Source organism: Silurus meridionalis, chromosome 24, assembly GCF_014805685.1.
Source record: "Silurus meridionalis isolate SWU-2019-XX chromosome 24, ASM1480568v1, whole genome shotgun sequence".
Lineage (NCBI taxonomy): Eukaryota > Metazoa > Chordata > Actinopteri > Siluriformes > Siluridae > Silurus > Silurus meridionalis.
In genome coordinates this window covers 20,435,534-20,460,991 of record NC_060907.1, presented here as the reverse complement: position 1 = coordinate 20,460,991, position 25,458 = coordinate 20,435,534, and the positions used below count along the sequence as shown (strand labels likewise).

Below are 25,458 nucleotides of genomic sequence, written 5' to 3'. Positions count from 1 at the left end.
TCTCTCTCGTTCCTGCATGAGAAGATTAACACCGAGTCACTTCTGCTCTGCTCTCGTGTGGGAACTCTTGGGTTTTTCCCTGAAGGTGAAGTGTAATGAAGGAATAATGAATTCTGGGAGTTTTGTTTTTCCTTTTTTTTTTCATATGTAGGCATAATGTAGGTGCTGCCTCTATCTCTCACACACACACACACACACACACACACACACACACACACACACACACACACACACACACAGTCAAACTCTTATGCACTCTTACAGACCCACAAACTCATACACACACGTATATAAACTCTGTTTCAGACTGACACATTCTTACAAACTGTTAGACACACACAAACCCCGGATTCACACAAACACATGGACGCACACACACACACACACACACACACACACACACACACACACACACACACACACACAACTTTCATACAATAACCGATTTACTTACACTCATAAACTCTCAGACACACTCACACACTAACACAATCTTACACACACCCACAAACTCTTACACACTCATACACACTCTCACACACACTCATACACTCTCTCACACTCTCATACACTCTCATATACACACTCACATACACACTCACACACTCTTACACACTCATACACTCTCACACACTCTCACATACACACTCACACACTCTCACACTCTCACATACACACTCACACACTCTTACACACTCACACACTCTCATACACTCTCATACACACTCATACACTCTCACACTCTCACATACACACTCATACACTCTCACACTCTCATACACTCACACACTCTTACATTCTCACACACACTCACACACTCTCACACACTCTTACACACTCTCATACACACTCACACACACTCTTACACTCTCACACATACACACTCACACACTCACACTCACACACACTTACACTCTCACACATACACACTCACACACACTCTTACACTCTCACACACTCACACACTCTTACACACTCTCATACACACTCACACACACTCTTACACACTCACATACACACTCACACACTCTCACACACTCACATACACACTCATACACTCTCACACACTCTCATACACACTCACACACACTCTTACACTCTCACACTTTATTATTATTATTATAATTTTATTAATTTTTTTCTTTGACGTGTTTTGGCTTTTTGCAGAGGCCCTTCTCCAGAGTGACTTACATGTATTTCATAGTTATAATGAATTATCTATTAGTGTAAGGGCCTTGCCCAGGGGCCCAGGAGTGGCAGCTTGGTAGAGCTGGGATTTGAACTCTCAACCTTGAGATATAAAGTCCAAAGCCTTTACCACTAAACTCCCACTTCCTACACAGCACTCTGTTATCTCGCTCTGGGTTCTGTTATTTCTTCATTGTACTCAGTGTTCGTTCTCAATTTCTCGTCTCACTCGCTCTCCAACAACACGTCCATTTTCACCCATAAACGCGTTTTCTTTCAATCATTTACAACCGGATCAAAGAAATTTACCAAATTAACATCTCAAAATTTATTTATTTTTTGCTGTATTCATTGACTACTACAGTGCCTTGCAAAAGTATTGACCCCCCTTGGCGTTTTTCCTATTTTTGTTGTCTTACAACCTGGAATTGAAATGGATTTTTTGGGGGTTTGTATCATTTGATTTACACAACATGCCTACCACTTTGAAGATGCAAAATATTTTTTATTGTGAAACAAACAAGAAATAAGACAAAAAAACAGAAAACTTGAGCGTGCATAACTATTCACCCCCCCAAAGTCAATACTTTGTAGAGCCACCTTTTGCAGCAATTACAGCTGCAAGTCTCTTGGGGTATGTATCTATAAGCTTGGCACATCTAGCCACTGGGATTTTTGCCCATTCTTCAAGGCAAAACTGCTCCAGCTCCTTCAAGTTGGATGGGTTCCGCTGGTGTACAGCAATCTTTAAGTCATACCACAGATTCTCAATTGGATTGAGGTCTGGGCTTTGACTAGGCCATTCCAAGACATTTAAATGTTTCCTTAAACCACTCGAGTGTTGCCTTAGCAGTATGCTTAGGGTCATGTCCTGCTGGAAGGTGAACCTCCGTCCCAGTCTCAAATCTCTGGAAGACTGAAACAGGTTTTCCCCAAGAATTTCCCTGTATTTAGCGCCATCCATCATTCCTTCAATTCTAACCAGTTTCCCAGTCCCTGCTGATGAAAACATCCCCACAGCATGATGCTGCCACCACCATGCTTCACTGTGGGGATGGTGTTCTCGGGGTGATGAGAGGTGTTGGGTTTGCGCCAGACATAGCGTTTTCCTTGATGGGCAAAAAGCTCAATTTTAGTCTCATCTGACCAGAGTACCTTCTTTCATATGTTTGGGGAGTCTCCCACATGCCTTTTGGCGAACACCAAACGTGTTTGCTTATTTTTTTCTTTAAGCAATGGCTTTTTTCTGGCCACTCTTCCATAAAGCCCAGCTCTGTGGAGTGTACGGCTTAAAGTGGTCCTATGGACAGATACTCCAATCTCTGCTGTGGAGCTTTGCAGCTCCTTCAGGGTTATCTTTGGTCTCTTTGTTGCCTCTCTGATTAATGCCCTCCTTGCCTGGTCCGTGAGTTTTGGTGGGTGGCCCTCTCTTGCCAGGTTTGTTGTGGTGCCATATTCTTTTCATTTTGCATCGATGTAATAAAGTGTGCATCGGATAAAAGTTGCCATTTGTATCATGATGCATCGTTTCGAACAGATTTGCACTGGTCAAAACTATTTATTTCTATATAATTAGTAGTTGATACGCTCTTTGTTTTATTAAATAGAAAGTGACCAGTATTATTACATATATACATGTGACGATATGCAGTTCGATTTCTCCACATAGAATAGAGATTAACATGGCAGAGGTAGAGCTGCATCTTCCTGGAGACAGAACAGCAGAAGAACATCTGGTTTTATTTGGACTTTTTTAAAGGCGCGTGTGTAAAAGCGCCATGTGCTTGCTGTCTGTCTGAATCAAAGAAATAAAAGCTAATTTTCTGTACCACATTGAATTGCAGAGCATCAGATTTCTTCCATTGAATCTTATTGTGTTAAATCGAATCGCACTGCATGGTATTGGGGGGAATCGTATCGTATCGTGTCAGTAGCTGCTTCATATGTATCTGAAATGTATCGTGCATTGATATATATATGTGGAGCTAGAACACTAAGCATGATGTAGCTGTTTAGTGTGCATATCCAGTACAACTAGCAAGACTAGCACATAACGTATAACGTGATTCGGCTACGCCAGTTGATCACATTATACACACTATAAGCAGCTCGTTAATCGCTAATTACTGCTGCTGGATTTTCTATGTTTTTAGCGAGATTTGTCTGAAACTCAATCCCGTGTTTAAACTCTGTTTAGAAGCGAGTGGCTCTGTGCTGCAGTTACACCGAGTCATGAATTAAAGAAAAGGTCAGATGTTGATAGCGTAGCGGTCAGCGGGTAATTTATGAGAAGACGCAGGAAAATAATAGAGTTGAGTGATGGAGGTTTGTTCAGATTCAGTACTCAGGGTTCAGCACTCGAGCACCACAGTGACGGGAATGTTGAAGTGACGTGGTGACTGGAGCCACAGCGAGTGGAGATGATGTAGCTCTGTTTCCAAAGAACAAGAAGATGTGCAGATAAATATTTACCCGATGATTAGATGTGAGAAGTGGATTGTGATTGGCTGGAAGTTTAGCTGCGAATAGTGGATTGTGATTGGCTGAAAGGAGTTCAGGTGTATAAAAAATGTGGATTGTGATTGGCTGGAAGGAGTTCAGGTTTGATTTGAAGGCGTTGAACACGCAGGTAGTTTGTGGTCAGTTGAATCAGCGTAGTAACCATAGTAACATCCAGTTCCATACAGATGGTGTGTGTGTGTGTGTGTGTGTGTGTGTGTGTGTGTGTGTGTGTGTGTGTGTGTGTGTGTGCGTGTGTGTTCTGCTTCAATCCAGACTCTTCACACATTTATCAGCCCTCGCTGCCAAAAAAAATAAAACAGTGCTCAATCCTCAAGTGTACCTAACCTGTGTGTGTGTGTGTGTGTGTGTGTGTGTGTGTGTGTGTGTGTGTGTGTGTGTGTGTGTGACATAAATGGCTGACACATGATAAGAAAAAAGGCAGTACTGATTCGATATTCTGGTTCTTCTGCTTCTGAAAGAACGAGAGGAACCGATGGAGGAATGTCTTCAGGTTCCTCTATTTCTCACATCCTGTAGAGTGATGCAGCCGTTCAGTGGCAGCCGTTCAGTGGCAGCCGTTCAGTGGCAGCCGTTCCAGTCAGGTGATCACACAAAGTGGAACACTGTAAAAATGTTTTGTGTGTTTTCAAACATCCTGTTCCACATTGAGTTCCCATTCCCAGTTATAATGAGCTTCACTCTTCTGGGAAGATGTTCCACTAGATTTCTATGGAGATTCTTTCAGCAACAAGGGTGTTAGTAAAGTCAGGTACTGGTGGAGGTGAGAAGGTGAGGAGGGCTGGGGTGCAGTCAGAATTCACATTCATTGTTTAATAGAGTTGGAGCTCTATATCAGGAGATCTTCCACCATGTCCAACCCATGGAAAGTGGATCTTCATAGAGCTGCCTTTTTGCTGGAACAGGTTTCGTTCTCCAAGTTCAAGTGAAAGGAAAATGTCATCCTATACAACTGTGTCTTCAAATGTGTGGGAAGATATTGAGGAGAAATCTGAATGAAAAAGTGTAGTGTCCTAATATTTTACAGTGTAGGTTCAATAGTAAGCATGACCTCCTCAAGTGTTTGGGTGAAAGTTAAAACACAGATAAAGAAAAAAAATGTAAAAAAAACCCAAACCAAATATTTCTTATAGTTTCAGCCACTGCGTGTAAAAGTCACTCCGATTAGCAAGACATCAAGACGCAAAGTCTGATTGTCAGAATGCTGATCCTGTCTCTCAGCTTTCAGGTGAACATCCCGAGTCCATTTTTCTCCCCTGAATGGAGCTCTGGTGAAGCTCCGAGTGTAATCTTATACCAAATAAACTCTTTTTTTATTTTCTATTCTTGCTTAACTCGGTTAGCTGAGTACTGCAGTGTGCATGAGTCCTGTCTTTTAATTCACCATGTATCAGCGAATCTGTGTGTGTGTGTGTGTGTGTGTGTGTGTGTGTGTGTGTGTGTGTGTATATGGCTATTCATGAGCCGAATGAGTTTTGGAGTGTATAAACGACTTGGTGTTTCATGCTGTAATTCTGTCACCTTTTAAAGACGCAGTCATTACTCTAAAGTAACTCGGCTGGTGACTGCAGCACTGCTCCAGGCCACTTCTCTCTCTCTCTCTCTCTCTCTCTCTCTCTCTCTCTCGGATGTTTTCACTGGCGACGAGGACTTAATCGCCTCTACACAACATCACGCTGTCACAATTCCCCATTATATTATATTATGCTGTGCTTCTGCCAACATTTAGACATCTCAAGTCCGAGCAACACAAATCAGACCTTGGAGTACACTGCTGTCAGTCTGGACTCCAATCCACTCTGAAAGAGCAAAACATCGGAGCAACTAATGAACATCGAAATCATGTTATGAAGGATGTAAAAAAGGCAGAATGTGATTAGGGATACTGCCGGTCCCAAGTTAAGATTTTTCAATGTTACGATGAAGTTAGCGAATCGACAATCCTGTAAAAATATTTTTGTGCGGAAGGCAAACATAGAAGCACTTGTCCACAAACATGTACCAGGGGATCACCAACATTTTCAAGACTATTTTTTTAACACACCAACAGATGGCAGCGAAAAGCTGCACGCACAGTCACAGGGATCACCGTCTTTCATAAGTCAGTGTGCCAAAAGACATTGTCCTGTGTACATCAGGAGCAGTGCAATTCTGACCAAGTGCATTACTATGTCTGCTGTTTCATCATTGACAGCAAGTTAGAACACCCCGTCCCTGAGCTCTCCTCACACGTCTGTTTCAACAACATTAAAACAACATTATCTCACTTCTGCACCCACCCTACTCACCAGATTTGGCTCCTGCGGGCTATGCCCTCATCCGGAGTCTGAAGATCCAGCTTACAGTTTGTCGTTTTGACACCATTGTGGTGATCCAGTGCAAATCACATAAGGTGCTTGGCACATTCCAGAAGAACTCTGGGGCACGAAATAAAGAGTAATAAAATATTTCTTGTAAACAGAGCGAGTTTTCAATCTTTTTAATACAACCTTTACAACATCTACTTTTTTGCTTAATTATGTACTGTAGGCTAGGCCATGTCTCAACTTAGGATATTTCTAACTAATGATAAGGTCATCGGAATTTATCTCCATCGTAACTTAGGGACTACCTGTATACAGTTCATCCTTAGTACCTGACCAGTCAGAGTTTTATTCCAATCTTAAACACTTGCACAGGTGAATCGAACTATCTGATATTGACCACCGTCCCCACATGGGGGCTCCGCCCACTTCTCCGATCTCATAAGCTCTGGGATGTTGTAGCTTTCCTCACGTTCCTTCATTAAAATGATTTGTATTTTGTGTTCATTGATACAAAATTAAATCTATCCGTTTAGATTCCAAAACAGTTGTTAACTTTATTTATTATGAAAAACAGAAAAATGAAGTAATGGAGTGAAGTCTAACCCTTTCCCCAAACAATGTCAATGTTCAGGATAATTAGAAAGCAATTAAATAGACTCCTGTCGTCGCCGCTCGGCACTCACACATGATTGATGTAACGGAAGAAATGTTGGTCATGTGGATTTTACACAAGTGATTTGGACAGGGATCATATCCAAATTTCTGCAGAGGTTTTTCGAATTGTTTACTGAGAAACCAAACAGCAGAGTTTTTCAGATGCCACTGCCACCACGCAGTTCCTTATCGCTAATACTGTTACAAATATACCCTCCTCTTTTTTAACCCAAAATGATGCAAACTCCCATTTTTTTAGGATGATACACTCATAAGCATTGATCGATATTATCAAAACCTACACAAAATTTCCTTCTGTTTGGTGTTCCTCATTTTGACTTCTGATGTTTCTCCTCCTCAGGACACCAGCTCCTCATTTTTCCAGTTCAGCGCCTCGCTCCATCAGGAAGCCCTGCTAATGCTGTCCGTCATGGAGGAATACGACTGGCATGTATTCTCCGTGGTGACCACCAGGTTCCCCGGGCACCAGGAGTTTCTGGCAACCATCCGTGTGACAGTGGAGCACAGTTTCGTGCGCTGGGACCTGCAGAGCGTAGTGACGCTGGACGGTGTGGGCGAACCCGAGGACAGAGCACATGTGCAGCTGAAGCGCATCCAGTCACCTGTCATCATGCTGTACTGCTCTAAAGATGAGGCCGAGCTGGTTCTGGCTGAGGCCCGGTCGCTCGGGTTGGTCGGCGCTGGCTTTGTCTGGATTGTTCCCAGTCTTACCTCCGGGAACCCGGAGCGAACGCCCGAAGCTTTTCCCCCGGGAATGATTTCCATAGCGTACGACGAGTGGGACTATCCTCTGGAAACACGCGTGAGGGACGCGGTTGGGATTTTCAGTCACGCCGCCGCCGCTATGTTCCGAGAACAGGGCCGGATACCGGATGGAACCGTTAGCTGCATGGGTCAAGCAGAAAAACCAGAGGTCCCGGCAAGCGCGTTACGCAGGTAAATCTATTACACATTCAGCAGCCTACTAGGGGGATTAGCATTTTACAATTAGCTTTAAAAGCAGAAAATAGTTTTACCATTATGCAAATACCAGACACTGACAAAAGAAATGGGTTCTTCATGCGATCTGCTGCCAGTTCTGTATCCCTTTTCCAACTTTTCATCAATCATTGCTTTGTCCAAAACATTTACCGCCTGCATTTGTGAACATCGCGGTCGGCAGGTGTTGTGCACGAATCCGATCACGTGTGTCTTCCTTTTGCCGCTGCTAATCAGACCCGGCTAATTGTTTCTGACACTCAGCAAGCTGTGCTTGTTTTGATAACAGACAGCCCAGGGTTCATCGCATGCAGTGTTGTGACAGGAGATCACTGGAATATTACCACCACAGCCGGAGAACCCGAACACCGCATACGGTACACGTCCTCTCCAAACCTGTTTTCTTCTCCCTGTTTGCATTGAAGTGGTGCTGAATTAAAAAAAAGGGGGGGGGGGAGGTCTGAGCAAAGTACCAGAGAGGCTTTAATGCACCTCCTCTGGACAGATGTTCAAGTAGGTGTTATGTTGGTGGTGCTGGGTCTCATCCATTTATATTAAATGTTAAATAGAAGTTCAGCTCCTAGAACAGGTTTAGCATGCAGATGTTATAGTCATGTGACCTACTACGGTCAAGTTAAGGACAACCTACTGAACAGGCGGTGCAGTCGCAAGGGGAGAAAACAAGTACAAATACGAGATACAGATTCATGTGATATACGAGTGGAAATGTACAGATCTTATTCAATTGAATAACATTTTATTTGTAGAACGTTTTTACCAACGCACATTGTCTCAAAGCAGCTTTACAGAAATTAAGAGCTTATAAAGTTGTATAAAAGAATGTATAAGTTTGTTTCTTATAACTGTAAGTTGATCCCTAATGAGTGAGACAGTGGTGACGAGTCTGGTTCCTCTCAAGGTTTTCTTCTTATGAAGATTTAGGAGGAAACCTTGAGAGGAACCAGACTCCTCATTCTTAGTAACAGCCTGATTAGGGTCACGCTGTAGGAAACAAGGCTGCTTGTGTGTTTCATGAAATAAAACCAAACATATTGGTTGGAAAAAATCAGCAGCTGAATTACGATGAGTTTCTTTTATAAGATCCACAAAATGACTAAATAGATCTAAAACATAAATTTATACAAACACAAATAAAAGGAAATATATGAGAACATCAGAACAGGAACGTATGAACTGTAGCTGCATGGTTTAGTGCAGTTAACAGGTAATGAGCTGTTCAGAGTACTGTAATAAACTAAAACACAGGAAGCAGGTGCACACACCTTGTGGAGGCGGAGCCAAGATCAGGTAGTAAAGAAGAGTTCTAATTTCTACTTGAAAACTGGGAAGATATAGATGAGCTTGAGAAACTGTCTGGGCCACGTTGCGTACACCACACTGACACCAGTGTTCCCAGTGTTTTCATTGTTTTCAGTGGTATAGTAAGCCTTGTTTCATAATGAGGCCACGCCCACATCTATTTGAAATCCTCATGCGCAGATAGTCATTGTGACGAATGTTGTTTTTTTTTTTTAACAGAAAGGATTCAAGAGTTGCCATGGGTTCCCATCACTCACTCTATTTCTCAGCACAGTGTGTGTGTGTGTGTGTGTGTGTGTGTGTGTGTGTGTGTGTGTGTGCGCGCGCGCTGAGTAGGCGTTTCTCTTTTGATCTCTCTCTCGGTTGCTAAGGTGGTTTGTATCTGGGACACTGCAGAATCCAGAATGAGAACATTTACATGACGAGATGAGATGGTCCACCATGCAGGCGTTACAGAAAAAGAGAGACAAAAAACTCAGCAAATGTGAGATCCATAAAGCCGAGAGTGGACCTGAGAGCATGTCTGAGAACATGGCTAAGGACATGTCTGGGAGCACGTCTGAGAACATGGCTAAGACATGTCTGGGAGCACGTCTGAGAACATAGCTAAGGACATGTCTGAGAGCACGGGCAAGGACATGTCTGAGAACACGGCTGAGAACGTGGCTGAGGACACGTCTGAGAAAACGTCTGAGAACATGGCTGGGGACACGTCTGAGAACACGGCTAAGAACAAGTCTGAGAAAACGTCTGAGAACATGGCTGGGGACACGTCTGAGAATTTGGCTGTAAACACCTCTGTAAACAGGCCGATGAACATACCAGTGAACACGTCTGTGAGCAGGAGCACTTTGACACCCACATTATAGGTCTATTAAACATCAGTAAAATGAAGAGGATAAAACTGATGGGGTGTTTTTACACTCTCGAGTCGTGCTCCAGGCAACGCCACGTGTTACTGCTGGAGAGAGAAAGAGAGATGATGCTCATATAAGTCCTAATGTAAATGAGTGCAGTGTTCAGAGATCAGTGTCTCAGGAGCAGGAATAAAATCTGACCTTGTTTATACTCACTAACTGCCTTCAGGCTCAATCTCTACATCTCTCTCTCTTTATTTACATCCGTCTTTCTCTCTTCATCTGTCTTTCTTTTTCTGTTTTTCTCTCTCTATCCTCCATTACCCTAAATATCTCTCTCCCTCTTCCCCTGTATCTCTCTCTCTCTCTGTCTTTATTTATCTCTCTCTCTCTCACACACTGCAGCACATATCAACACGCACACACATGCATGCACACACACGCACACACATGCACACACGCACACGCACACACTCACCCACACTGGTTTGAGGTGACACCCATATGCCCTTCGTTACTCCTCAGTGTGTAACACTGTGTTGTGTTATTGTCAGTAGATGTTGTACACACAGTGATTGTGTGTGTGTGTGTGTGTGTGTGTGTGTGTGTGTGTGTGAGAGTCGCACACCTGCAGCTCTGCTGCAGTAAAGCATGTGATTTTTTTTCACGACACAAATCTGAGTGTGTTTATGTGATATAAATACTCCATCTTCTCCTCAGAGCGTCTGCTTTTCTTTTCTTTCTTCTTTTTTATTTATTTATTTATTTATTTATTTATTTTTTACCTGTGGTCTTTACAAACCTGAGCCGTTCACCTCATGAGGCAGAATGAGCTCTTGAGACGAGCAATTTATGTTCGCTTGATGAGGCAGACACAACAGGCTTCTTTTAGCAAGCACTCCGTGCGTTCTGGAGGCCATTAGCACCACGGACAGCTCCCTCACTCATTTATTCACTGCTCAGAAAAGAGCGATCGTCTGCTGCTTCTCCCGGCAATGATCATGTAGCAAAATATTCCATTGTCCAGGAAAAAAAATATTATTTGTATTATTATAATCTTTTTTATTGTATTAAATTTGTTCCTGTATCTGTGCGATCGGCATAGTTTCCATGGTAACAGCGCACACAGGGACGTGTACAGCAGATGCTTCACATGACCAGATGTGTACTGTAATAGTCGACATGTTTTGAGCTGGTAATTTTAACGTGTATTTTTATTGAAGGAGTCTCCAGTTTTAGCAGTGTTCATTCTTCTATAAAATGAAGTTTGTGTGTTTCATTTTTTCATTTTTCTTTTTTTTTACTAAAATGCTGGTTAGGGAACGAACGTTTATTGCTGCTATAAAGTGCAAACAGGATGTGAACCGTTTCACGAGCGTGAAGAGTAGTTATAAATGGAACATTTATATAAACATACGTGTTTGTTTTTAATGACTTGAAAAGTATAATTTCAAGTCATTAAACACACACACACACACACACACACACACACACACACCCTTATCGATGATTAGTTGTTATTCAACCCTTCTCCTAACCTTCAGTCCTGTAAAAAAACAACAAAAAAAAGCTTTCTAACCTTCCTCTAATTTATGTTCTTAAATAAATGATTGGATTTAACGTGTGTTCTTTCTCTCGACTCGTCTGATGTGTGATTAGACACTGAAACATGTTCACACACTGACGTGTTGTGTTTCAGAGGGACTCTGACATGGCTGGGGGGGAAAAACCGTGATCATTTTTACACTGTACCAAACTTTGATATATGAACTGTGCTCATGCTTTTACCACACATACAAACACACACACACACACACACACACACACACACACACACACACACACAACACACACACACACACACACACACACAAACACACAAACACACACACACACACACACACACAAACACACACACACACACACACAACACACACACACACACACACACACAAACACACACACACACACACACACACACACACACACACACACACACACACACACACACGCACACACACTCGTGTCGGTGTAGCAGTTGGCTCAGTTCTCTCTGTTTATGCCTAAAGCTAAACTACATTTCTTACTCAGTTTCTTTTCGCACAAAAATGTAAAACGAATAAAAGCAATTTTCAGGGTTTTATATATTTTTTTTAAATGTCAGACTTCGAAGAATTAAACTCTAAAACATTTAAAGGGAAAAAAATATATAATTTTTAAGTTAAATTAATTAAGAATTAATAAATAATAATCAAATAATTAATATTAAGTAATAATTATTATATTTTGGAAAGATTTAATATTCAAATAATTTATATAAATAAAATAAATAAAAATGTATTGTAAATTTTTGTAATTTGTAAAAAGTAAGGTATAGGATTTGCATGTTTTCGATTCAGCCTGACTGACTCAATTTAGTCCGATTTTTACTCAATTACATCCAATTCTTACTCAATTAAGTTCGATTCTGACTTGATTGTCTGATTCTAACTCATTCAAATTTGACTCGAAGTCTGATTTTGACTCGATTAAGTCTAACTTTCCAAGTCTGATTTGCTATTAGAGAATCTAGTGTATAAGGGGGAACCTGGACTCTGAGTTTGGTGTGAAGGAGGAAACAATCACGTACACAATGACATATGAACCTCGCCACAGTCTGCTCCAGTAATACCCCTGACTTACCACTTACCCCCTTCCACCCCCAACCCTGAGACTCATCTGAATCAAATCATGTGGGAATAACATCTGCCTGTCAGCGTTTCCTTGAAAAGAGATTTATGGAGGTTGTTTCAGAAATGTGAGGGCAATCATGATGAAAACTGGACCAGCTCGTAGCACAGCACTCTGTACAGGAACCGTGTGAAGGAAACTTGAAAACAGGGGGAAAAAACAGCTGTTAGTCCTGAAGTCAAGTATGCAAAGACTGAATAATGACGTGTCGTGTAGTGAAAAAGCGAAGACGGATCATCTGGCGTGAAAGAGAGACTTGTGATCTGCCTTAGGTCCTGAGAACACTCAATCTCTGACTTGTTTTGAGTGTGTGTGTGTGTGTGTGTGTGTGTGTGTGTGTGAGAGATAGAAGTGGTCCAGGCCGTAGGTGGAGCTAAACTTAGCTGCAGGAGGAAGCTGGAGCTGACTTTTCCCTGTGTCTGCTCGGTAATAACAGAGGCGATGCCTGGTCGCTGATATACGAGCGAAGCTTCATACCGTACGCCATCGTAATGACATTACATCATTATTTCGGGAAGCTGTGCGGCTGCTGCTGCTGCTGCTGCTGCTGCAATACGCTCCAGGATTATTAAAACCAGATTAGGGGCTTTTTTAAGAACAAACATTACCTTGCAGAAAAAGAACGAAACGGTACTGTAGAGAAATAATCACCACTGCATCTCCACTGTATACACACACACACACACACACACACACACACACACACACACACTGTACACTATATATCACTATAAACACTTTCTGTAAAATAGTTAAGTTTTAATCTTTATTTAGCTGTTTTTTTTGCACTCTCACTTACACAACTTCTTCAAGGTCTATCAGATAGCGACCAGATCTCCAGGTCTATCAGATACTGAGCAGATCTTCAGGTCTATCAGACAGCAAGTGGCTCTCCAGGCCTATCAGACATTGAGCAAATCACCAGGCCTATCAGACATTGAGCAGATCTCCGGGTCTATCAGACAGTGAGCAGATCTTCAAGTCTATCAGATAGTAAGTGGATCTCCAGGTCTATCAGACATTAAGCAGATCCCAAGGTCTATCAGACAGTGAGCAGATCTCCAGGTCTATCAGATAATAAATGGATCTCTTGTACACAACCCTCCTCAGGTCATACCACAGGTTTTCAGTAGGATTTAGATCTGAGCTCCAAAACGCTCATTAAATTGCCTGAAGGTGAACATCTTTTTTGGTCTTTGGCTGTCCAACAGAGTCGTGCAGGTTTTGTGCTACAGCAGATTAGTATTTGACGCTCTGTCTAATTGATTCATTCTATTTTAATGAGCTTTAGTCCCAGCTGAAGAAAAGCAGATCCATAGCATGATGCTGCAACCACCATGTTTCACTGTGGCTCTGAGGTTTTCTTTTGGGTAATAAGCTTGTGGGTTTTTTTGCACCAAAGATATCGATAGAGAGATTAAGATTGAGTTATGCCCCAAAAAGTTCTACCTTTGGGTTCTTTAGATCAGAGCATATGTTTCTGGGTGAGTTCCTGCTGATTTCTGATTACTGAAAAAGGTGAAACAGTAATGAGTTGTGAGACCGTACGAGTCCACACACGTCTCCACTCAACACGTTTGATTCCGGTTTCTCTGTGAGAGTTGGACAGTTTGACTGAAAGGCTGGAAAATGTCTTGGTCTTTGTTTCATTCACTGGTCAGAAATACAGCGAAGAAAAAAATATCCAATTCCACAAAGTGGAATGGAGCCGAAGCTAAATAAAGGAGCAGATAATCGTATAAATAACGAGTTGTGTGCCACATTCAGTGTCTTTTGTCTCTCTTTGGCTTCAGCAGCTACACAATTCCACATTCCACAACCCAAAACACACATCATTTTCTCACAGTTTACTCAGAACTGGGCCGATGTGACTTCGACACAGCCATGTTCTTATCTGCCTGGAGTGGAGAACACACTCCACACACTCCACACACTCCACACTCGCTACATGTGCTACATGTGGGGGTTCAGCTTTTAGGTTAAAGCTGCATCTGCACACGCTACAAAAGAAACTTCCTTTAAACACGAGCGTTTAACTTCATGCACAAAGATACACACACACACACACACACACACACACACACACACACACACACACACAAAGGCAACGTTAGCATCTGCATAGCTTGCTGTAAAATCATCCAAAAAAAAAGGTTTCAGACGAGATGTTAGTAAACATTAACTGTACCAGGGTAATAAAGAATGTTCAGGGTGAATGTGAAGCTTCTCCATCAGCTTTTTCATCAGCTTCTTCATCACATAGCTGAAGTTCAAATGAGAAGCTGTGAAAGCTTGCTAACAAGGAAATAGCTCATTAGCCTGAGAGAGCAGAAATCACTGAGGAGCAACAGACAAAAACAAATCACTCACACAGGGGTAAACATCTACACACCATATACAGACGTACTTCCTGTAACGCCTTGGGCACCATGTATGGTCGTAATGTTACGTCTACGTTCATTAAAATATAGAATAAAATGATTGTGTGTGTTTTTCTTTTCCAGATATATGATGGGTGTAAATCTGGAGGGCAGAGATCTGTCGTTCATGGACGATGGCTATCAGGTGAACCCTAAACTGGTGGTTATTGTTCTCAACACTGAGAGGGAATGGGAGAAGGTGAGGTTTTTTTCCTGGTTGTAAATTTTCTTTTTCTTTCTACTTGTTTTCTTTCACTCCTTCTTCCCTTTTTCTCGCTCTTTCTCACTTTTTTACACAGCTTGTCTCCGACGTCTGTTTTTCGCTATTTACTCTTTCTTTATCCCTCTTTTTTCCTCCTTCAGGTTGGTTGTTGATGGATTTGTTGGTGTTTTGCTCCTTACCTAACGTTACATCTGTTCCAGTTTCATGTAAAAAAAAAAAAAAAACAGATTTCAGTTTAGTTCGACGTGTAGGTTATAAATAAGAAATGTGAGGAGTTTCCCCAGACCTCCACCCGAACACTGCGAGATGTTATAACACACACACACACACACACACACACACCGCTCTAATGAACACAACTCATGCTCACGTTCAGCAAAAATGATCTCAAAACAAACGAAATGTCTGCAGTGATCTTTTCCTCTCAGCAGGAACAGTGTCGTGTGCTGTATAAATGTGTACTTTGGGGTTACTTATACTGGTGTTTGTGTGTTTTTTCGTGTTTCACGGTTGATTCGTGTCGAGCTCCACACTGAATCATTATTTCCTGAACAACTTCCATTTGCGCCTTCACTCCTCTTTTTCGGATCGTTTCGGTCTTTTCACGTCGCGCTTAATTTAGCTAATTGACTAAATAATGTGTTGGTTTGCTTCATAATAATCTCTCCTCTCAGCCTCGCTTTCTCTCTTCCTGTCATTAGATTTTAGGTGTTCTCTCGCTCTTTTCTCTCTCACTCTGTCTGCTCTTCATGCTGTCGTTTTCCTAATCGCTTCCTCACTCACACGTTCTTTTAACGACTTCTTATTACTTTGAGGTAAAATCAGTCTACCCGGGACTCTGGAGTGTTTCTTTTCTTTTCTGGCTTTTTTTTTTTGTCATTTTTGCCACATGACGATAATCGCGGGAAAAATAAATACATTTGGGGTCGCATTTCCTCTGGAAATCCTGACAGATCCAGGAACTGACTTCATTTCTCTCCTCCTGATGGAGTTGGAAGAAGTCTCAGCAAGTTCATCACAAAACCAAGGACTTTAATAAAAACTATGTTTATCTGCGTTTTGTAAAAAGCGAGTCGCCTCCAAATTCTCCCAGTTCGAGCCTATTCACTAGACCTAGAAGAGACAGGTGCCAAAAAGAAAATTGTTCAGCATGTGTTGGAGATGAGAGACCACCTGGAGGGGTATCGAGAATTGGCCAGGTGGGGATCAAATGGCTCAAAAATGATCAGCATGAGTACCGACCTGGGAAGAAAATCCTCCCCTGCTTCCCATCTCCACAAATAAGCCTTTTTGACAAGTTGGAGGGGCCATATTCCATTGTCCATATTCCATATTCCAGATGGCTCCTCTTACTTTTGGTGTATAAAATTTGGACCAGGGAACAGAGACGCAAACTGACAATGTGAACCATCTGGACAGTTTTAATGGTTTTGACAATTTTTACTGCAATAAGTCTTTAAGGAGTTCTCCAAACTGATTCCCAAAAGCAAACAAGACACATTTTTTGCAGCACTTTCCATATGAACCATGTGATACCTATTCCATAGACACCATACTCCACCAGAGATACTGGGTGAAACTCTGAAGAGGGGGAGATATATACCATGATTGACCTCACAGTGAGTAACAGCCAACAGGCTGATTGAAAGCTTGTGAGTTCAAATCCCAGCATCACAAAGCAGACACCTCTAGGCCCGTGAGGTTGTCTACAAGTTGTAAGTCATCGAATTATGGACTCTGTATAGAGTCCTTTATGGAGGAGGTGGTAGCTCAGTGGTTAACGGATTGGACTTTGGACCGGAAGGTCACAGGTTCAAATACCATCACCACCAACTGCCACTGCTGGGCCCTTGAGCAAGGACCTTAACCCTCTCCTGCTCAGTTGTTGGTCACTCTGGGTAACGGTGTCTGCCAAATGCCATAAATGTAAAAATGTTTAGATAGGCATCAACCGTTGAAACCTTTGAAAGTTTTCCAACTGGATTTTTGCCTAATGACCAGCATCAATCACTTCCTTTAAAAGATAGAGTTTGCTGCCTTTATTACATTTATGGAATTTGGCAGATGCTTCATCCAGAGCAACTTAATTGAGGAATTAGTTCAGGAAGCAAAGGGTTAAGGGCCTTCCCATAGAAGCGACACTGGGGCTGTTTTTCTTTTAGCCCAGACTGTAGATTCCATCATTTACATTTATGCCATTTGGCAGATGCCCTTATCCAGAACGACTTACAACTGAGCAGTTGAGGGTTATAGGCCAAGCTCAAGGGCCTAGCTGATCCTGTTACAGTTGAGTGAAAATGGGGAGCCATAGCCATCAGTGCTGTGGTATCAAATAACAAGTTCTGCCTGTCCTGTGGCTAGTGTGGAGCTACAGATGGTTCAAAGTCTGGTGTTTTTGTGTAAATTCCATTTACAGACCACCAAAGCAGCAGAACATTCAGAGTCCTGAAAAAAAAATCCTTTACCACTTTCAAACTATCAATGCACATCTCAAATTCTGCAGAATCCAGAATTTTCTCAGCAGTACCTGTTTCAAGGCTGCTTCAGCTCTAGGCAGTGCTAGCACATGAGAACCCCCTAGAAATGAGACCAGTCTTCTTTTTTTCTTTCTTTCTTTCTTTTTCGTGCACACACAATCTCTAAAACCCTGCAGTAAATGTGTGAAAAGTGCCACACTAATCATTTCTCACTGCATTGGGCTAAAACAAGAGTGTGAGGAGATGGTGCTGACAAAGCTTACACACACACAAACACACACACACACTCTTGGATAACAACGCAAACACACTTGAGACAATTACAAAACATCAGTGCTAAATGTACACACATTAGACAGTCTCACACATTCACACAATTACATAGCCTGGGGGAGGAAGCGACTGGAAAAAAAACAATCGTGTGTGTGTGTCTGTGTGTGTGTTCATGCATGTGTGTGTTATAGATGGGCCGCTGGGAGAACCATTCTTTGATACTGAAATTTCCTGTGTGGCCACGGTATAACTCCTTCGGAGACGCCGAAGCAGACGAAAATCACCTGAGCATTGTGACGTTGGAGGAAAAGCCATTTGTGATTGTAGACGACGTGGACATTCTGACGGGGACATGCATGCGCAATTCTGTCCCCTGCAGGAAACACATCAAAGAGTAAGATTCTCCCAAAGACACCTCAAAGAGTCCTGAGCGACAAACACAAACGAGTCTCCTGTTTGTCACACTTCAAATACTGAGGCTCTTCAAAACTTCTGTGTGTGTGTGTGTGTGTGTGTGTGTGTGTGTGTGTGTGTGTGTGTTTGCAGTAACGCTACCGGTGGATCGTATCTAAAGCAGTGCTGTAAGGGTTTCTGTATTGATATCCTTAAGAAGATCGCCAGAAACGTGAAGTTCACGTATGACCTTTACCTGGTGACTAACGGCAAACACGGCAAGAAAATCAACAACATGTGGAACGGCATGGTGGGCGAGGTCAGTAAATACAGCAACGTCGCTTGAGCATCACGTAGAGAGCACCAGCAATGCACAAAGCTCATCTGCCTCTTCTCCACACTCATCTGTCATCCATAGGTGGTTTATAAGAAGGCCGTGATGGCTGTCGGTTCGTTGACCATAAACGAGGAGAGGTCAGAGGTCATCGACTTCTCTGTTCCATTTGTGGAGACTGGGATCAGCGTCATGGTTTCTCGGAGTAACGGGACCGTATCGCCATCAGCCTTTCTGGGTGAATTAGAGTTTCCAACAAAAAGAAAAAGTCACTGTGATTGCATTTGTTTTTTTGAATTTCTGTGGCTTTGGTTTACTTCCTGTAGAGCCTTTTAGCGCGTCGGTGTGGGTGATGATGTTCGTCATGTTACTCATTGTCACCGCAATCGCTGTCTTCCTGTTCGAGTTCATCAGTCCCCTGGGCTTCAACAGAAACCTCGCACAAGGCAAAGGTCCGAATAACAGCAAATACTTGGGAGTACGTTTGAAGTTTGGTTGTAATGTATTTGGTTGCACTGATTTAAAGTTCATTGACTTTCTCTCTCCAGACCCTCATGGGCCGTCTTTCACCATTGGGAAGGCCATCTGGCTTCTGTGGGGCCTTGTATTCAACAACTCAGTACCGGTTCAGAACCCTAGAGGCACCACCAGTAAGTTCATTGTGTCCGTGTGGGCCTTCTTCGCCGTGATCTTCTTGGCCAGTTACACTGCCAACCTGGCTGCCTTCATGATCCAGGAGGAGTTTGTGGACCAGGTCACTGGGCTCAGTGACAGAAAGGTAAAGGTGTTTTATTAGAAACCTCATCTTAGGCATCGCAACCTGCACACACCCAGGAAACTCCACCCACTTTGCATTATAAAACTGTTTTTGACCAGTACATTTTACTTTTCTACCATAAGACAGGTATAAAATTGAAAATTGAAAGTTCAAATAGCTTCTCTTGGTCTCCTCATGCTGGCCTCTGAGCAAGGCACTTTACCCCATAGCTGCTCAGTTTTATGAATGAGATCAAATTTGTAAATTGCTCTGGAATATGCCACAAATGTATAACTACCTATGTTTATTAGGAACGACATTAGCATTAGAATCCACCATTTTCTTGTGTCTGAAGTCTCCATTAACCCAACATGTATTTTCTTGTCTTCCAGTTCCAGAGCCCGTATTCCTTCTCGCCGCCGTTTCGTTTTGGTACAGTCCCAAATGGCAGCACTGAGAGAAACATCAGGAAGAACTACCCAGACATGCACCAGTACATGGTCAAATACCACCAGACTGGTGTCCAGGATGCACTGATCAGCCTAAAGACAGGGTACGACCTCACCAGCCTTTGCTGCATTTGCCTCCTGTGGATCACTGAGATCGCTGAGTTTTTCAATTAAGTAGAATTTCTCTAATTCCATTCAGTTACTCAACCTTTCACAACCTGCAGCTGTCTTCATGAAGCTGTCTTCATTATTGGTTTGCACAGCAAGCTGGATGCGTTCATCTACGATGCGGCCGTGTTGAACTACATGGCTGGGAGAGATGATGGTTGTAAGCTGGTGACCATTGGAAGTGGCTACGTCTTTGCCACCACTGGTTACGGAATCGCCCTCCAGAAAGGATCCTATTGGAAGCGGCTTGTGGACCTAGCCATTCTAGGGATTATTGGAGATGGTAGGATTCACAGCTTATTTTCCTGTCTACCAGTGCACAAATATCTAAGGCATATCTAAGATGTGTTTACATCAGTATTATGCATTGAGGTATTAATCAATGATTTTGTTTGTAAGCTGATCCAAAGATATACTTGTTTTTTGTGTACTAGGTGAGATGGAGGAGCTGGAGGCCCAGTGGCTCACAGGTATCTGCCATAATGAGAAAAATGAAGTAATGAGCAGCCAACTGGATGTGGACAACATGGCTGGCGTGTTTTACATGCTGGCAGCTGCCATGGCACTTTCTCTCCTCACATTCTTCTGGGAGCACCTGTTTTACTGGCGACTGCGCTATTGCTTCACTGGACTATGCTCGGGAAGACCTGGACTTCTCTTTACCATCAGCAGGGTAAGGAACATGAGCTAACTAAGATGCAGAAATGTAGGGATGCACTGATATTAGTCAGATTCCATGCTCTTTTTCTAGTAAATGGGATTATCTTTTCAGACTTTTCAGACAGAGTTTTTATTTGGAGATACCAAAATAAATAACATATCACTGCATCCGTACAAAAATCTAAACTGTGTAATAACCATTTGCATGTCTTTTTCTATGCATATTTTTGTCTTGTCAGGGTATCTGGAGTTGTATTCATGGTGTTCACATTGAATTGAAGAAGCATCCTGAGTTAGATTTCAGTCCTCAGGCCAACATGTTGCACTTGCTGAAATCGGCCAAGGAGATTACCACTCTAGGGGTCACTTCACCTAAACAGCCTGTTGCCAGCATCCTCCCTCCTACAACCGGATTGCTAGAATTAATGACTGGTGGCAAAGGCAATAACCTTCCTCCCAAAGATGCAATCTACAATAACATCAACACCATGATTGCAAACCGACACAAAGACCCTCTTAACAACACCCTTTTGCCTGGTCAGTGTGCCCTTACCCTAGCCAATGCCCAGTCTGGTGTTCCAGGCAGTGTCGGCATAGGAGGTGGTGGTGGTGGTGCTGGTGGTGCTGGTGTTGGTGGTGGTGGTGGTGGTGGTGATGACTCAGGACTACCTGCTTCCAAGTCTCGAGCTCTCTGGAAGAAGTCAGTCGAAACTGTGAGACAGAACCAAGGACCTACCAAAAATTCCCCACCTTCCTCTGCACCAGTCTATGAGCCACATGCAACTATGAAAAGCCAGCGGTATTTGCCTGAAGATCTGCCAGCATGCTCAGACATGTCTGATTGCTCTGGTCGCATGGACCTGCAGAAGCAGCACAAGGTCAAAGACACTCTCCGTAAGCGTAACCGCCTGCCACGGGACCTAAGTGACGTGGAGCTATCTGCTTTGCCCAGCCAAGCCAGCCTACAGAACAATCATGGTTCTCAGATCTATTCGCAGAACAGTCAGAGCAGCCAGATCTACACTATTGACTCAGTAGACCAAGAGCATGGACTACACTACCCAGACATTTTCAACGAGCACAGAGACAACAAGCATCGCCCACCATCTTCTTCAGAACAACAGCCAATACTGCAGCTTAACAGCAACCTGTTCCCTCCCTCTCATGAGCCAGATGTCATGCAGAATGCCACAACTGTGGCCAAGGAGAAAAAGTTCAATACTTATGGAAAGTCTGGTGGGATAGGACTCAATCCGTCTGTAACCATTCCTGCCCAGGACCACAGGCAAACCCACTGCCGTAGTTGTCTCTCAAAGTTCTCTGGCTATTCTGGGCTTTATACTATGCGAGCTCCCCAGTATCGCTGTGAAGCATGTCTGCACTCTGCCAACCTGTATGACATAAGTGAGGATCAGTTCCTGCACCCAAACATAGGTGCCATTCGAGGAGGGAGTGTTGACAGGAGCTTCTGTGCATTTCTGCCACATCCCAATGCTTCCTTTACGGCCTATCTTCCCCAGAGTGACCAAGATGGCGACGGGCTCATTAGCCACTATCAGAACGAGGGCATTTACATCCATCGCCAGCACTCTTATGAGAACCTGCCTCAAAAGAATCTTTCACGACGCGTGAGCCTTCAGGACAGCACTCCGCACACTAACCTGCACACATCCACCATGGTCCCGGACAAACTTTCAAAGAGCCAGTCAACACAGCTTAACCACACACTTGCTTCAGTAGGTGTTAGCGGGCTCGGCATTGGCCGACGCAGCAAGTCGATGTATCCAGCTCAGCCAACAGAGAACCCTTTCCTGCAGACGCTACGTGATGACCAGCGCTTGGCTCATGGGCGCAGCGCCACAGACATTTACAAACAGCTGGTGCCACTTACATTAAGTCCAGTTGTCGACAGCAAGGGGCCCGGCATAGGGGTGGCAACACCTGACCTCTTTTACCCCGAGCATGTTATGCCTTATGTAGCCCTTTCCCCAGTCGGCACATTCCCAGCCCAGAGAGCAATGAGTGCCGGAGGTGCACGACGTGTCTACAAGAGGATGCCCAGCATTGAATCTGATGTCTGAAAGGTTTAACCGAAAAAAATGTGAAAAAATGTGAACCGATGAGATAGCGACTCTGAGGAGAAAAAAAACAAAAACAAGCGCTGTACAAAGCAACGGTATTTCCACTTGGATACGGATTCATACTGGATTGTTTTAACAACCAGGAGTTAAAAGAAAATCTTATATTTTTTCCTGCTCTTAAGTAAATCTGAGTTCAGCATTTCATCAGGTCATCCCCTGTGGTTGAGCGGCAGCTCTGGGTCTTCCACGTTAACAAAGATGGCACCAGACAAAGATAGGAGTGTGGGGAAAAAAAGCTCCTGGAAATTGCAGGGCAGCTCAGAAGAGCTCTCAGTTGTATTCCCGAGAAACGAACTACCAAAAATTGCCACATGTGGTATCGAGTAAATCTCAGAGGGTGACAAACATGCATTTTTACATCAACACAAAAACACTGACAAGAAAACATCTATACAAAATGCACAAAAACAAATGCTTGAGTCTGAAATTCAATTAATTGTATTGGTGTTGTATTAATGGCTACGTTCACTTTACAAGCTTCTTTGCCCCAAATCAGATTTTCGGGATTTATCTAAAAGGTTCACAGTTGTAATCACAAGTGAACCGGTCTGTCCACGGTCTGTCCACGGAAATGGACAAGTGTTTCAAACACTACTTGTATTCAAAAATGCTAAAAAAAAAAGTGAATCTGGGACCAAATATAAAAAAGTTCAAATGTTGATGATGTCACAGTCAATCCCCAATCTCGAGTCTAGGGAGCAAAACATGTCCATTTTCTCAGGGTGAGAGGGGATCTCATTTCTACCAAATCACAAAGACACTAGGCTACTGTAGGCATCTCTGAGCTCATGTATGTAGAAGAGTGCAAAGTGCACAGCTTCCCCAGAACGTCGGATTTGTGTCACTTCAGCCCTGTAATGTGAACGTAGGAGGAAAAAACTAAAACAAGGGACGTCCCAAGTGAAAAGGGTTCACAGAAAGTATCCGAGCAGACTTCCTTCCCTAAAGAGACTTCTATTTTTTCAACTGCATTATTTTAGTTATGTTTTGTTTCCTTCTGACTGTGTAATATAAGGAACTCCTGGTGCAGCCCAGGCCTTAGTTTAGAATTTCAGAGAAACCTGCATGCCAAAACCACAAGAGCAGGATGACGACTTCTGACGAGGACTTCTCTGAGCCATCAGTGTCGGATTCGTCCTCACAACCACGTTACAGCATCAACCACGATTTCTATAGATGTCTAGGAAATTCATACGTGACGAGTCGTTTTTACAGTTTTATACACTGCCAAATACCAGACCGAGCGAGCGGTGTGCAGAGCATATGATTGTTATGGTTCAGGAAACAAACAAACAAAAAAAAACACTAAGAAGGGAAACCACAGTTTCTCGTTTAAAAGACACCAAGAGACGTTGACACTGTAACAAAATGATGTCACACTCTGCACCGCAGGACCACATCAAAACTCCAAGTACATCACTTCCTGTAGGATTCAAACCAGGCCTACGCATATCCTATTTATTTATTTATTTACTTACATATTTATTTATTTAATCGTAATTTTCTTTTTTCCAATATAATGGTTATCCAGCGATATGCACAATATCAGGTTGCAATATAAACTTTTATGTACGAAATTTCTGAGCTAATCTGTTACTATCGGTTCACTTAATTTACGAAATTGTAATACACGTGACCTTTATTTTGAAATGTGATTTACTTGCATATATATATATATATATATATATATATATATATATATATATATATATATATATATATATATATATATATATATATATATATATATATATATATATATATATATATATATATAAAGAATTATAAATAATATAATAAGAGCATGTTAATCTTCTCTATGGTCAGTTTTCCAATATTTTTTCCTTTTTTTTTTTTTTTTTTGACATGAATGGGAGTACATGTTTACAGTGAATATGGAAAGAAAAAAAAAGTGGATTCATCTCAAATGTGATTTTGATTCTCACTTGGTAAAAAAGCAACAAAAACAAACAAATCCCATCAACCTGGACCACGTGTCTTCAGTTGTTCTGTGTCTGAAAAATGGGACGTGTACGTGGGCAGGGATTCGCCTCACTCTTAAAAAAACAAAAAAAAAGGTTACATTGCTTTATCTCTCTGAAGACCTATTTGCCGTCCCACTTTATATTTCCACCCAGACATAAAGCCCCAATCAGGAAGTGCTGAGCCAGCATCATGGCTGCTCCGGGATTAGAAGGATATGAGTTTGCTGGTTTAAAGACATTTTACAGTTATTAAAAAGCATCTGCTTTCACAGCACTCAACACTGGCTCAACGCTAACGCCAAATTCCTGACCGGAAACAATTTAGCATCGAAAGCGATTCTGTAATTTCACGATTACGTTTGTCGAGAGCATGAAATCGGGATCAAAACCGAAGGTTAACAATGATGGTATGAAAGCCGCACTGGTTAATACCCAAAACCAACAGCTTGTGTTTATTCGGTAACACCATGCTCATGGGTTGTTCTCAAAAACATCAGCAAAATGTCCGGTTATGAGTTCAACGCTGGGGTGCCTTTACTTTAAATCACTCAGTACCATAAACACAAATTCCAGTAACAGCAAGAACAATTCTCAAAAATCAATA

The 25,458-nt window shown here is 42.5% G+C and overlaps 1 protein-coding gene across 2 annotated transcripts in view; it reads left to right on the top strand.

Moving 5' to 3' along the window:
* The window catches only part of grin2ab (glutamate receptor, ionotropic, N-methyl D-aspartate 2A, b), a 71,716-nt gene extending 47,170 nt beyond the window's left edge, over positions 1–24,546 (top strand). For both annotated transcript variants that reach the window (XM_046837551.1, XM_046837552.1), the window contains 11 exons: positions 7,030–7,625; positions 15,079–15,193; positions 18,159–18,361; positions 18,514–18,679; positions 18,779–18,932; positions 19,021–19,146; positions 19,243–19,472; positions 19,844–20,004; positions 20,164–20,351; positions 20,503–20,741; positions 20,968–24,546. In XM_046837551.1, coding sequence (XP_046693507.1) covers positions 7,030–7,625; positions 15,079–15,193; positions 18,159–18,361; positions 18,514–18,679; positions 18,779–18,932; positions 19,021–19,146; positions 19,243–19,472; positions 19,844–20,004; positions 20,164–20,351; positions 20,503–20,741; positions 20,968–22,809 — 4,020 coding nt within the window. In that variant the 3' untranslated portion in view covers positions 22,810–24,546. The remainder of the gene's footprint in view (positions 1–7,029; positions 7,626–15,078; positions 15,194–18,158; positions 18,362–18,513; positions 18,680–18,778; positions 18,933–19,020; positions 19,147–19,242; positions 19,473–19,843; positions 20,005–20,163; positions 20,352–20,502; positions 20,742–20,967) is intronic.
* Positions 24,547–25,458: the final 912 nt, after the last annotated feature.